General features: G+C 38.9%; 2 protein-coding genes across 2 annotated transcripts; one reads left to right on the top strand and one right to left on the bottom strand.

The window, feature by feature from the left end:
- Positions 1-4,109, bottom strand: LOC131320500 (laccase-4-like). The gene is made up of 6 exons (XM_058351215.1): positions 3,714-4,109; positions 2,986-3,137; positions 2,630-2,874; positions 2,207-2,335; positions 1,007-1,924; positions 1-622 (listed from the first exon to the last, which is right to left on the bottom strand). Exons 1-6 carry the CDS (start codon positions 3,981-3,983, stop codon positions 492-494), a joined length of 1,845 nt encoding a protein of 614 aa, XP_058207198.1. The 5' UTR covers positions 3,984-4,109; the 3' UTR covers positions 1-491.
- Positions 4,110-9,613: 5,504 nt separating this feature from the next.
- LOC131320502 (uncharacterized protein At2g39920) lies at positions 9,614-13,902 on the top strand. The gene is made up of 6 exons (XM_058351217.1): positions 9,614-9,750; positions 9,888-10,404; positions 10,495-10,647; positions 11,146-11,593; positions 12,031-12,231; positions 13,311-13,902. The coding sequence occupies exons 3-6, from the start codon at positions 10,578-10,580 to the stop codon at positions 13,507-13,509; spliced, it is 918 nt and encodes a 305-aa protein (XP_058207200.1). The 5' UTR covers positions 9,614-9,750; positions 9,888-10,404; positions 10,495-10,577; the 3' UTR covers positions 13,510-13,902.
- Positions 13,903-14,015: the final 113 nt, after the last annotated feature.

Genomic DNA, 14,015 nt, shown 5'->3' with positions numbered 1-14,015 from the left:
TAAGGTCAAAAAAATTCATGATACTATCATCCATCTTAAACACACATATCAGATTATAATGCTACAACTGGTTCACTTTTGCGGCCAAATATTTAGGCTGCGTTCTTTTGACTTAACTTAAAAGGAGAAAACTTCCATTTCGAGGCACTGATTTGAAATGTTCCCGCCAGTGTGTTCTCCAAGAGAAAAGACATACCCTCTCCTGAGAGTGCTGATTCATGAAGTAGTAATTTCAGAAGTCAAACACAGCTGCTGTTCCCATTCTTTTACAATTCTAATCAGCACAAAGTATACTTGTACATTAAATCCAAACACAAGTTTCACAATCAAAATGGAATTCTGCAACATAACAGAAAATCAACTCATTTTCGCCACTCCTTTATTCGCTACCCGTTAAATCGCTTGCTACCAGCACTCTTGTTTTCTTCTACCTCTACGGATGCAATTGTAATCCCACAAATGGTTGAGAATAAGCCATAAATTTGCATTTGCTAACACATTGGAAGGTCAGTGGGTGGGGGTAGAATTGTTTCATTTGGGCCTTTTCCATTGTCCACCACAAATGCCATCTTAAGTCCCCAAGTTGTGTGTACTTCCAGATGACAATGTAGAAACCAGACACCTACGAAAACAAAATCATAATCACAAAATTAAAAAGAGAAAAAGAAAAGGGCCATTCAAAATTGAAAGGAAAGGGCAAAGAAAGGAAATCAAAATTGAAGAAAAGTGTTGTTTCTAAGTTTTTGTTTTGTTTCTTGGGCTGAGATTTTGAGCAGATTTCTTGAATTTGGCTTAATGCGACATTTTTGGAAGCCAGCAAATAAACATGACCTTGAGATGCAATCTCCTTATCAGAAAAATGACTCTTAACTTTGCTTAGCAAAAAAAGAAATAACTATTTTCCCCTCTTCGCTATCCCTTTCACCCACCTTAAAAATGTGCAGGAATTTCTCTTTAAAAACAAAAAGAAGAGAGAATGGAACAAAAGAGAATGACCAAGATTTACCCGGGTTATCTGCTCTGAATCTAATAGCACTCCATCCACCAGTCGGTACACTTATTGTATTCCTCTCAACAGGATCAACAAGATTAAATTTCTTCGGATCATTCACCGGATCAAAGTTCCCTACTCCCTTCCCAATTGCATAGAAATTAAATCCATGAAGATGGATCGGATGACTTTCCGGTGCTAAAAAAGCAGTACCCTGGAGTACAACTTGGACCGTCGAATTAAAGGCCACTCTATAAACCTTAGTACCGTTCATAGTCTGCAAATTCGACGGTGGGTTGCCAGTATAATTATAAGGAATCGCAGGGTTTCCAGGAAAATCATCAGTGAAAATGCCACTTATGTGATAGTAATGTGCTTGAAGAAGAGCAGTGGTTGGCATAACAAAACTAATATTATTGATATTTGCCACTGCCCTGCTACCATTAACACAAGTAGCACAAGGGTTTATCCCAACACCAATTGTGAAGAACAGCGAGTGATCAATCTTCACAGGGACCTTTGTGGGAAACTGTTTCGAATTTAGGCTTCGAAGGGAATCAATGAAGGCATTTGTAACTGGCGTTGCATTTTGAGGAGGGATGGTTGTGAGGGCCGTGGGGGAGAATGATACAGTGCTTTTGTACCTTAAGGCACCAGTAGCAGTTAGGTTGTCCACGGCTACTACAGTGTCCATAAAGGGTGAAATGGCTATCAAGTACTTGCCAGTAGTTTGATCTGCGGTTAGGAGGGCGTTGGTGGTTTGGCCAGGAGCGATGAAGAGAGTGTCGGTCTTAAAGGGCTTAGTATAGGTGGCGTCAACTTCGACTATGGTTAGATTGTGGCCGGCAATCTTGAAAAATAGCACGTCATTGACTGCAGCATTGATGATCCGTAGCATGTATGTTTTGCCTGTTTCAACATGTAAAGTGTAACCTGCACACCACACACGTTTTGGAAGAGAGGAAATGAGATACCGAAATCAGCAATCAGATTTCCTTCACCTTTTTAGGAGGAAATACAGAATGCGCACTAAAATTCCCAATTAAGTAGATTGCAATTTGTATACACCTCTTATCCTTTAAAGCAGTAAGTCTTTCAGAGAAATGTTTATGGTTGTGATGTTATCAGAACCAAAAGGGGTTATTCTGACCGAAACATGAAAGATCTTTGAACTTTCCTTATGTAAAATGGTTAAGTATACCCCCATTTCAGTACCCTGAGAAGAGCAATTTGGAAAAGGTCCTGGATGGCCATTAATGGTATGTGCATCTGATATGTTTGGTGCCAAACCAGATTGCATAGCCTGGTTCAGTACTGCTTCAACATCCGCCTTCCACCATTCCCCTGCAGTTCATATAACCAAACAAAAAGTTGGGGTTCAAATCACCATGGCTGCAAAGTTCTTTATCCTCATAACATTTGTAATTGTTTTTTTTTTTTTTTCATTCCTAATTTGAGAAGTAATATGTTTTTTTATAAATTTTTCGATGGACTTAAACTGGTCAACTTGTCTATGTTTAATAAATGGGAGAATGACGTGGCCTTTGGCGACTGTGTCATGTCGCGTCGTGTCTGTATCCTATGTCCATATTGGTGCTGCAATATGTGTCACTGTGAAACTAAAAATTGAGATCTCACCAAATACAATGATTTCTTCCTTGTCAGGTTTAGGAAAAGGATACGGAACCCCGCGCTTCGGCAAGATGACAATGGCGCCATGAACTGTTGCCCGGAGCCAAGTGATATGCGCATGCCAAAGAAGTGTGCCTCTTTGGTCTGTGATGGTGAAATTGTAGATATAGCTTTGCCCGGGCAGTATCGGGCACTGGGTGATATATGCAGGCCCATCTGCCCAACCAGTCCGAAACTGTCTGACTCCGTGCCTGCAGTCAATTACCACAACCAAATCAACATCTATGGACATATCGGTGGCAGCGTGATTTATTGACTAACAGAAATTCAGACGAGAAAAATTAATCTTATGATCATCAGACCAGTGGATTGTAACGTTGTATTGAACGTGGTTGACGACCCTTACGATCACTGTATCGTCCTCCCTTGCCAAGAGAGTAGGCCCTGGGAACTTCCCATTGACTGTAACAATAGGCTTTGTTGCACAAAGTCTTGTTGTATTCTTCAACACCACCTAAATACAACAGCCAAACAGATTGAACATGGGATTAGTTTCGGAAAGACTAATGTTAATGAATGACAAAACCACTAGAGAGGGAAAAAAATGAGTGACATGCAAATAATGTTTTACATCTGAATTTCACTAGCTATGCATCATTCACCACTATAATTCAAAGCAATTTCATACTTGCATCTGCCAATTCAGTGCATGTTGCATTCTAGAGTACGCAAGTCGTTAGTGTGATAGCTATGCATAAGGAAGAAGTAGAAAAACAAAGTCTTTGAAACTGAGTTTAATTCTGATATGGAATGAAGTAAAAATAATCAGAATTCATGGCACACACGACATGAAGTCTAAATGTAGGCGATAGACTCAAATTCTGCACACTTTTATGCATATTTTTTCTTTTCTTTTTATCTATTTTTGCAATCTCGTTTTTTTTTTCCTAACAAAGCATAGTTTTCTTGGTCCATGGCATTTCTAGATAGTCTTTTTGTGCAAATTGCGACGTATCTCATTTGTCAAAACCAAGGCCTATGATATGGCATTGTGCTAGTTACAACTGTTGTACTGACGGAGTGGACTTACGCTGAACTTGTAATGGCGAACCAAAGACTCGGCCAATGCCGGGAACAGGAAAGTTGCCACCAACACCATTGCCTGAATCCGATACGCCATCCTCTCTCCCTCCCGGTGTGTGTGTGTGGTTGTGGACTTGAGTATTTTGTGAGGGACAGTGTATGTCTTGCTCTTTATGGCACACTCAGGTATATGACTGACCACCTCACTTTTATATAAAATCTTCGGTTCAAAGCCTTTTACCCTGTTAGGTGAGAGTATGCACAGGCAAACAGCCATACGGTCCCAAGTTTTCTTGCATATTACACAAAGTTCAGAAACTAGTCATCTGTCCACTTATAAATTTTGGAAGTAAACAACTTCTTGCCTTTTTCTATTGACTGCAACCCTGCCCAAGTGATTGAAACGTACATTGGAGCTGCCCCCCCCCCCCCCCCCCCCCCCCCCCCCCCCCCTCTCTCTCTCTCTCTCTCTCTCTCTCTCCCAAGAAAATACCAAGTTTCCGTAGTAGTCATGTTTATGTGATACTTGACCAAATACCATACTGCAGCATACCTTTTGCATACCACAAGTTAAGGACTCTGAGATTGCAAAATCCAATTTTAATTAGAAGAAATATTTCTGATACGAATATGCGCACTTTAGGAACAGGGAAAAGACAAAGAAAAGTACCCACAGAAATCAAAGAGTTAATAAGACTCGTGTTAATTTTTCTCTACCATATTAGTATACTGTGTATGTAACATTGCTGGTATATTTCATGGAGCCAAAATTTTTATTATAAGTTTCTACCGTACAATGTCATAGGAGGCTCAGGCCTGGACATACATATCTTCTTCTTTTTTAATGACGAAAAAGGAATGGCCCAATGCAGTGCCTAATGCAAAATGCATCCTCATGAGCAAGAGAAGAGGAATGGCCCAGTGTGGTAATGTGGTAGGATTATACAGTGGTGTGGCTAGCTTCCAGAAGAGTATATTGTGGTAGTTAGAGGTCCACCAATATAAGGGAACTTTTCCAAAAGAGTATATACTAATTTATAGTTGGGGAATTGTTTTCATTCATAGGAGAAGCCTGTTCTTGTCTATGGTGGTTTCAGTGCCACAAAGATCATCTATATAGGGGCATGTAACCTCATTTGCCTCTCTGTTCCACTTAGCACCATGGACAACAATCACAACACACGTTATTCCCACAACATAAAAACATTTCTTGAGATGCTAACTTGACATGCAATGACAGATTGAGGGGCGGGGCGGATGAGCCCGGACAGCCACGCTATCCACGTTTCAAAATTTTATGAGAATTAAAAGGAACTATACAACACCCAACCAAACCAAGAGTTTTTAGAAAAAATAATCCTATTTTTACTAATTTTTTTGGTTATCGTTATTATTATGTTACTTTTTTAAATGGATGGGGATGCATAAGATTTTGTGTAGTTATAATTAGATATGATCATATCTTAGTAATTGAATAGGTTAATCGAAAGTATGCCTAATAATCTTGTAGCTAGGTAGTATCTTTACGATTTGTATCAGTAAAAAATAATATCACCTAGCAAGTATGTTACAATTCTTTCTTATTGTCTGCCTACCCTACTGTGAATTTTTGCGCTCCGTCCTTGTTGACAATCATTTGCTCCATTTCATATCCTCACTGCTCATTCATACATACTCTCATTTTCTCTAGTATGTGTTCTCGCTGCCGTTGCTTACCACTTGTGTAGAACCACTTGTAGCTCATCATTCTCTGTAGTCGAACACATTGTACTCCTCTGTCTCATTTTGGTTTGTCCATTTTGAAAAGCCGAATAATGAAATAACCTACTATGAAAATTTACTTCTACCCTTCTCTCGTGAATTGAAGTGACAAATGCAATTTGAATTGAAGGGGATCTTTGACAAGTTTAAGTTTGCTAAGTGAAAACAATTGTGTCCCATTATTATGTCGAATTCCACAAAATGGAGAAATAAGCGCCTGATCGTCATAAGATAATTCAACATCTCGAATTAATTAAAAACCCGAATCTGCCATTATCTGAATTACATTTTGAAACATCATACGATCCCCTAACTGGAAGTTTCTTCCGGAAGAAAGAAAAGGCATGCAAACAAATTAAGCATGACCTTAACCATGCAGCAAATTAATGAGCGTGCGAAGTGCTGCTGTGTTTTGGGAGATTGCATGGTTTAACAGTAACATGCAACTGCAGGCATTGAGTAATAATAAATGAAGGCCGCTACGACCCTGTAGCTAGCTGTAGGGTTTCCAGGCCTTCCAATGTACCTAGCTAACACACTTAACCAAATCTTTCCAAGAGGAGATCGATCGAAGACCATAAGTGATGCTCCACTGGTTGCATGGGATCGAGCAGCCTTTTCCAAACCTTGATTTTGGCCAACTTACCACATCAGCTTCAAGTCACGAGATTGATTCCTTTGAAAGAGGAGGGAATCGTTACAATCGTAGTTAGGGGTATAAACGAGCCGAGCTGAGCAGTGTTCAAGCTTGACTTGTTTACTAAACGAGCCTAAAACTCGAGTTCGGCTCATTTGTAATCGAATCAAGCCTATATATACAAACGAGTCAGTAGGTCAAGGTTAGAGTGTTGAGCTCGGCTCATTTATTACATCACTAGCTTTAAAATGACATTGCACCAGTAGGTCAAGATTATCATTTTAGAAACTTTTAACACTAGTTTTTGTGAGAATCACTTTTTAACACTAGTTAAAAAATAGCTTTAGTATTGTCACAATATATGACCACAACCAGTGGAGATCTTGGCTTTCACAATTGCAACTTCTTGCGGGTCTTGTTAACTGGAGTGGAGTAGTCTATTGGGCCATCAACTAACCAACAAGGCCCAAATCAACCCAAGGTTGGCCTAACCTCCTGCATCTTTCCCTGCCTCCATGCCAATATTCTAATTAATCTAAGAGTTTAAAATTTTTATTTTATTAATTCAAAATTAGTATTTTAGTAGGAATTTTTATTTTTGTCAAGATTTTCTAGAAGTATTTAGTTTCCTAATTTGATTTGATCTAGTATTCCTATTTTGTAGTAGGTTGCTTGGTCAAGAACAATAAGGGTTAATTTTATTTCCATATGTTATATTTTCTTTCTTATATTTTAGGAGGGCTAGGTATCATTATAAATGAGGATGTAAACCTTAGGGCTAATTAATTTTTTTATTGAATTAATGAAAATTTGAGAAGTTTTTTCATTATCGTGTGTTCGTAAAGGGAGCACCTCTAGTTCATACTTATTTGTGATTGTCCTTGTTGCGTGTTCTTCCTTTTCAACATGCTTCCCTGCATCACCTCCCTTCTCAAATTTGCTTGCTGTTTAGTCCAATTAGAAGGCCCAGGAATAAGGAGAACTCCCATAATCCACTCCAATGAAACATGTCATTTTAAAAGTGTTTTTTTTTTTTCATCCTGCCAAGTGTTTTTTTTTTTTGTCATCCTGCCAATCAATGCATCCATTAAGGAGTGATTATTCAGGGCTTGTGGAGCACCATCACAAGGTGTTTCAGGGGCCTTCTCCACCACATATTAATAATGAAGCTTCTTTTTTTTGAGGGAGGACAAGAGGGTAATTTCACCTACCAAACTCACCTAGGCAATTGCTGACTAGGGAGAGGTAGAGTGAACCCTTTAAACACACACACACAAACCCAAACTCCCAATGTGAGAGCCAGCCCATCTGACGCAGGCCCAAGAGCCTCACGTAAATAAAATGGTGAAGAAGATTTCTAACACGAAGGCGGTAAGCAAAAAATTACTACTCCTTCCGTCCCAAAATTGTTAGTCATGTTTAGAGTATTCAGAATCTTTTTAAAAAGTTGGCTATATATTTTCATGTATATTGTTTTTTAAATTAAATATGAATCTTATTTGAAATTATAAAAAATATTATAAATTACTCCCTCCGTTCCAATTTGTTTGTCTAATTGTCGAAATTTGTGTATTTCAAAAATATACTTATATCTTTCATTTTATAATATTTTTATGATTTTGAAGATTTTGCATAATAAAACTAATTGAGATCTATCAAACAATATCCATATTACGTATTAAAAACATTGCGAATTGAAAATTATAGACAATTCTTTGAGAGGTCAAACGCTCTCAAAAAGTCAAAAATGAGACAAACAAACCGGGACGAAGAGAGTATGAAATAAACAATTATTTAAGTAACGCAAAAAGTAAAACAAGACTAATCTGTGTTTGGATTGTGTTTTGAAAGAGAGTACTAATTTTCCTGAGAGGCTAGGCTAGGCTACAATTGGAAAAGGGCCACTATTGGAAAAAGAACAAAAAAGATTGGTTCTCCATGATCCAATTATTCAGAGAGGGTAGGCCCCACATTACTGTACAGCTGTATGGCATAGAACACTCCTTTCCGGTGTTCATGCCGTGGGCCCAGGCGAGATAAATACTCTTCTTTTTAAAACACGTACCCGACATTCCGATCTGTACACATGTCCTTCTACTTTTAACCACGATCTCCAAAATCTGAGAAATTTTTCAGTGCCGGGTGGGTACAGGACATGTGATGCTCGTGCCGAGTGCCGGGTGGGTACAGGACATGTGATGCTCGTGCCAATCTCGGCCGTCCAATGAAGTATTGGACGGCTCAGATCTGCTCGGCAATTTTAAAAGGTGAAATGACTAAAATACCCTTCGACAGTCGAACAGATCTGAACCGTTCAACACTTCATTGGATAGCCGAAATTGGGCAAAAGCACCACGTGTCCCGTGCCCATCCAGCACTGAAAAATTTCTCCCAAAATCTATCGCTTTCCGGCCCGACTAGTAGCTACTCCGGTTAATGCATGGAGTAAGTCTACAGTTACCGATCGGAAAATCCCGATCGGAATCCCGACGCCCCGCCGGATATGCTCCGGCCACCGGACGGCTGATCCGATACGTCCAATAATTCTATAAAAAAAAATCGAGTGGGCTTACGCAAGAATAAATGGCATCCGACGTGTGTAAGTGGCCGATTCAAGAACTCCATTTTTGTGTTTGGATCGGCCAAAAAAGGAGTGTTTGGATCGGCTACTTACACACGTCGGATGCCATTTATTCCCGCATAGGCCCACTCGGTTTTTTTTTTTAGAATTATTGGACGGATCGGATCGGCCATCCGGTGGCCGGAGAGTGCCCAGTAGAACGTCGGGATTCCGATCGAGATTTCCCGATCGGTACTGTAGACTTTCTGTAATGCATGCATGTGGATTCACGACTTCGGATGCTATTGTAGCACTCCTATAAGAATTGTGATCCAAAGGTGGTGTGTATGTGACATTCTTGTTCAAGTCTTAAGTCACCTTTTTAACAACCAAAAATGTTACTTACACAATTGTTGTGTTGGTTGTGCGTAATTCTGACCGTCCAAATGTATTTGGACGATTTAGATTTTAAAAAAATCCTTCCAAGAAAAAGTTGAACTTTTATGAGAAAGAGTTTGAACGAATCCTGACCATTTATTATAGCAATGGACGGCGAGAGATTAGTTGTGTGTTGTATTTTACACAACCGTTATGTGTGTAGCGCTTTTGTTTAACAACACTTGTACCCACTTTTTCTCTTAATCACTGCCACTTGTGTTGCGCTTAATTTTTAGCAAAATAAGTTAGTTGTCTTTATTTGAATTTTTTTTCTATTGGTTAGTTTTGCGCCAAACATTTGTAGGTTATTCATTCATCTCGACAAGAGGAATCGAAAAAGTAAATTTTTTTCACTTTTATCTAAATATTTTAAAAAATAACCATTATAAAAATAAAAAAAAACTAACTTTTTAAATATTTTTTGCAAAAAAATATCTATTTTCAAAATATTTGGTTTAAAAAAAATCCAATTCAGATGAATCAACAATCCATAAAAAAAAAGTAACGAAACGGACTCTAAATGAAAGATTAATTTTATTCAGCGAGTGAGGAGGAGAGATACACTGGGTCCACTGGGAAGCTTTTGTTTTTTTTCCCCTTCATTGCAATGCTTGTTCGTCCTCTTCAATATCACGGATTCACTCTCAGGTCCCTCTCTCTCTCTCTCTCTCTCTCTCTCTCTCTCTCTCCCCTCTGTATGTACGTGTGTTTGTGTGTGTGTGTGTGTGTGTGTGTAGTGATGTAGACTCGATCTGAGTCTCTGACCACATTAAACTTTTCATCAGGTTGTTACACATCCTGTGGCATCTGAGAAGTCGGACAATAAGCTGGGTAGTACTGTAGTATATTGAAGCAACCATTGTTTTCTTTTTCTTTTCTTCGTAATGTTTCCGTGTAGGAAATGAAACTGATTTGTGATATTGGTATTGAATAAAATGGGAAGCTAACTTTTGCGGAGTCTATTTCCAGCGAATGGGTAATTGGTTCCTGAAGATAAAATTGGATCGGATGGGATGTAGATACAATTGGATTGAATGGGTTAATGGGAGTGGTTGAGATCCAAGAAGAGATGGGTTGGAGATGAGAGTTAGCTGTGAATTCTGCCTACGTAGCAGACCATTTTCCAGGAATCGAAACAAACAATCGGAGCATACCTTCTCTCTCTTTTCTATCTCCCCAAAACAAAAATCAAAGCCTTTGAACTGTGGATCATAGAAAATACTCTTGTTGGTATTGCCTCACTGCAGGAGACTAATATTACTTGGAGACTAACCACGCTATTCACCAGATTTCCGACCGGAGGTAAATCGAACACAAATTAGCTTCAGCAAGTTTCGATTACTAACAGTTCCCGATTTGAATTTGGATGACAGTAGTTGTCTATTTTTGTAGGTAATACTGTATTGGGTATCCTTTCCATCATTTAGATGGATGTCGGTCCATGAGTTAAGTCATCCTTTTACTTGAGAGTGCCAATGTCGGGCTATGCCCATCAAGCGGAGAGGGAACATTCCAACCAGAGTCTTTCAAGTGGAAGAGGTTCAGGTACGCATTCGCTGTTTTTACAACTACTTTTTTCTCTTGTGTTAACCCTGGTAGGTAATTTGATTTGTTTGAGAAGAGAAGCAATGGTGCATGGTTTCAGTGAGATTGGTTAATTTGCAGTTGTTGCCCAGCAAGATTAGAGTCAGATCTTGCTTTCATGGCGAAAATTTCAAGATGGAATATTATTGTGTCAATATTTTTATGATAACTACCTTCATATCCATTTGGTGGGGAAGCTCCTATCAAACATATAAAAGATGTTTAGGACCCTCAGTTGGGTAAATCGTTTGACAGAAGGGAAAAAATGGGTTGTTCAGTTCAGGGTGTAGATATGATTGAGGGATTGTTCGTCAAATTTCTTTTCCTATGATGTTTGGCACATTAACATGTTAAGCTATTGGTGATCTTAACTATATCCCAATGTGTAATTGTCTGATAATGATATCTTTGGCTTTTCTGTATCATGAGGCATTGATTTGTTCTTCTGGTCTAATGTAGGTATGGAAAGCCGTGATGTGATGGAGACAGGGTTTTATATGACACCTTTTGCTGCAATTATTTTCATTGCTGCACTTGCGACAGTCGGGGTTTTGTTGATAACTTTGCTTGTTGCATTAGCAGTAATGTTGCATTCCTGTGAAAATCGGTGCACAGGAGTTGTTGGTACGTCAAAATCATATGAAAATTACAGTTACTGCAAGATCTTTACTCTGCATGCTGAGCTCAATAAAGTGGATGTTAGTGATTTCCCTGAAATCTGTAAGATTACTGCATTTTATTACGTGAAAGAAGGTCAATACTTGAGAGATCTAAATCTTACAATAGGAATGGCGGAAGACTATTTTAACAGTGTTAAGCCACTAGAGGATGGTCTGGACTTGGTGTTGATGGACATAGATGACTTCTTCCCTTCAAGTACTCATTATGATGATCCATTGCAGTCTCGGTAATTCCTGCGAAGCTGTTATATTTAATCTCTGCTGGCTCATTTCCTCTTTGGTGTCAATATATAACTTTGCTTCATCATATAGGTTCCAAACTAAACTTGCAATATGTAGAGTTTCTCATTTAGAATTTAATCCATTGTTGAGGTCCCTATTCAGTATTCGCAATAGAATATTGTTTTCCAAACCGGAACTTTCGGATTCTTGAACTGTCTTGATTTGGAAGTAATTGAAGTTACTTGGCCCTTGCCAGCCTCTGAATGTATTCCCCCATTATGATTACTATTTCCTTGTAAGCTTGATATATTGCTTGCCTTCTAGTTGCGAGAACTTGTATTTAATATCCGGTAGTAGTACTATGGGTATCCTTAAAATTGCCCGCGAAATTTCTGTAGCATCTTCTGTGAAGATTGATTGTTAATGTGTCTGCTTAGTGCAGATTCAGTCTTCTTGGTTGTGAGGATTGCCTTAGAGAGGCAGAAAATCTGAAGCACAAGTTCATAAGGAAATTGTACACGAAACTTCAAGAGGGTGGGTGGCTGTTGGTTTTGTTCTCAAGGAAACCTGAGAATCAACGGAATGCCATCATAGAGCACCTTATTTCTGCTGGGTATGGTGCTTGGTCTTCATTGGTTATGAGGTACCGTCCCTTCATTCCTTTCTTTGTCACTGATAAATTCACTAAATGAAGGATACTAAAAGTTTAATTGGGTTTACCTTGTTCTGTATTAGATGATATGATGTCGTAATGCTGCTAATGCTTATTCTCCTGTATACCAGGTCTGTGTGTATCTGTTATAGTTAGATGTTCCATTTCATGCAGATACTACTAGTATTTACTATACGGTTCTTAAATGCAGATGTTTTTTCTCCACAAGTGTGTTCTTCAAGCCAATGCCTAAGGACATGGTTGACCTTTTCCTTTCTGCTATTGGCAAAGAACTCCAAACCTTTTGTTGTTTTTTGTCAAGGTATATTGTTCATCACTCATTTGTTTGCCTTGAGGAAACCTTGTTAAGCTTCCTGGAATAGCTTATGTGATGAGCTCATTGTCTGATCATACACGTGAATTCACGCTTCTCTTTTCCTTCATCTTCTTTTTCTTTTTCTCTTAGTAAAACAGATTCAACTATCTTAGGCAAGGGCCAAGTAGCTTCTGTGATGAGCATCACACAGGTTCACTACTTTGTATGAGCTATGTCAAATATACACCCTAGCCTAAGATAGTTGAATCTGCTGATGCTGCTGCTTCAACTTTTTTTCCTGTTTTTCTTTTGCTTTTATCTTTCGTTTGTTTTGCCGAAACACTGTGTGATGCTCGGATGCCTATGAACTGTGCTAGGCTGATCCTTTTGGAAGGGTTTCTCTTTAGTCTGTAGAGTGCAAGGTATAGAAATTTTGTGAGGGATTATGCTCAGCTATAATCCCTCCTCGCTGCCATAGCAGATTCCCTAAATAGTTTTAGTGTAAGAGGATTACCTTTGATGAAGTGCAGCAATAGATACCTCTTTACTCCTTTTGGATGCACCATTGCCTTTTGGAATGTGCTGTGTTTTGGAATCACTAGATCTCTCTTCAGTCTTCTTGGATGAGTCCTCGTGTTTTGGAATGCGTGGGGTAAATAAACTTGGAATTTCTTTTTTCTTTTCAACAAACTTAAAAATCTTTTTTGTTATTTGATATCACCATCACCATTGAAATGGTTGGAAAATTTCGCAGATTGGGCGAGGAGCTGCAAATGGATAGCAGTGAACATCTTTCAAGACTAAGAAACACGCTGCAGAAGCAGGGTTTCCGCATAAAAGCTGTAATTAGCAGCCAGATGGATGCTTTTACCGGCCCGCACTCAGGGAAGCGAATGTTCAAGCTTCCGAGCCTCATCTATCACAATACAGATAATTATAATCTTGTAAGCTAAAATCTGCCTCAATAAAAAGAAGGATATTGCAGGTGGAGAAATGCTACCATATTACGTCATTTTTCTGAGGACGTGTCCCCTTTCTACTCCATGCATATATGTCCTCATTGGAGCCATTACAAAACGTACATTCTAGTCAACCTTAATTCTTGGAAATTCTGAAGTTTTTACATTCAGTATTGTTTCGAGTACGAGGGACAATCTGTGAGTTGCTTTCTATAGATCTGGTAGTCTCACAATTGGTTGAGGTCTGCTTCTGTGTCAAAAGGTTTGTATTATAGCATATTATGAGAACAAGTGAGTGTTGTATTTGCTGGTGGAAATAGATGGTGCCAGGAAAAATTTCTTTTGTTTGGATACCGGAATGGCTTGAAGAATGGCAGACATTATTTCTTTCAGAACTCACAGGTACAGGGTTTTATTATGTCAATCTCCATTCTCACCATATGAGCAAGCTAGAGACTGGAATTCAGGACCATGAGTGCTGCACCGTCCAGTCAACAGGC

Source organism: Rhododendron vialii, chromosome 3a, assembly GCF_030253575.1.
Source record: "Rhododendron vialii isolate Sample 1 chromosome 3a, ASM3025357v1".
Taxonomy (NCBI): domain Eukaryota; kingdom Viridiplantae; phylum Streptophyta; class Magnoliopsida; order Ericales; family Ericaceae; genus Rhododendron; species Rhododendron vialii.
The sequence above is the reverse complement of the archived record's forward strand: the minus strand, read 5'-3'. Positions and strand labels throughout refer to the sequence as shown.

Coding starts and splice junctions, on each gene's coding strand:
- LOC131320500 (XM_058351215.1), bottom strand. CDS start 3,983: ATGGCTGTTTGCCTGTGCATACTCTCACCTAACAGGGTAAAAGGCTTT. Junction 3,138..3,713: donor TTCGCCATTACAAGTTCAGC/GTAAGTCCACTC, acceptor TGTTGTATTTAG/GTGGTGTTGAAGAATACAAC. Junction 1,925..2,206: donor TCCAAATTGCTCTTCTCAGG/GTACTGAAATGG, acceptor TGTGGTGTGCAG/GTTACACTTTACATGTTGAA.
- LOC131320502 (XM_058351217.1), top strand. CDS start 10,578: ATGTCGGGCTATGCCCATCAAGCGGAGAGGGAACATTCCAACCAGAGT. Junction 11,594..12,030: donor GATGATCCATTGCAGTCTCG/GTAATTCCTGCG, acceptor TGCTTAGTGCAG/ATTCAGTCTTCTTGGTTGTG. Junction 12,232..13,310: donor TGGTCTTCATTGGTTATGAG/GTACCGTCCCTT, acceptor AAAATTTCGCAG/ATTGGGCGAGGAGCTGCAAA.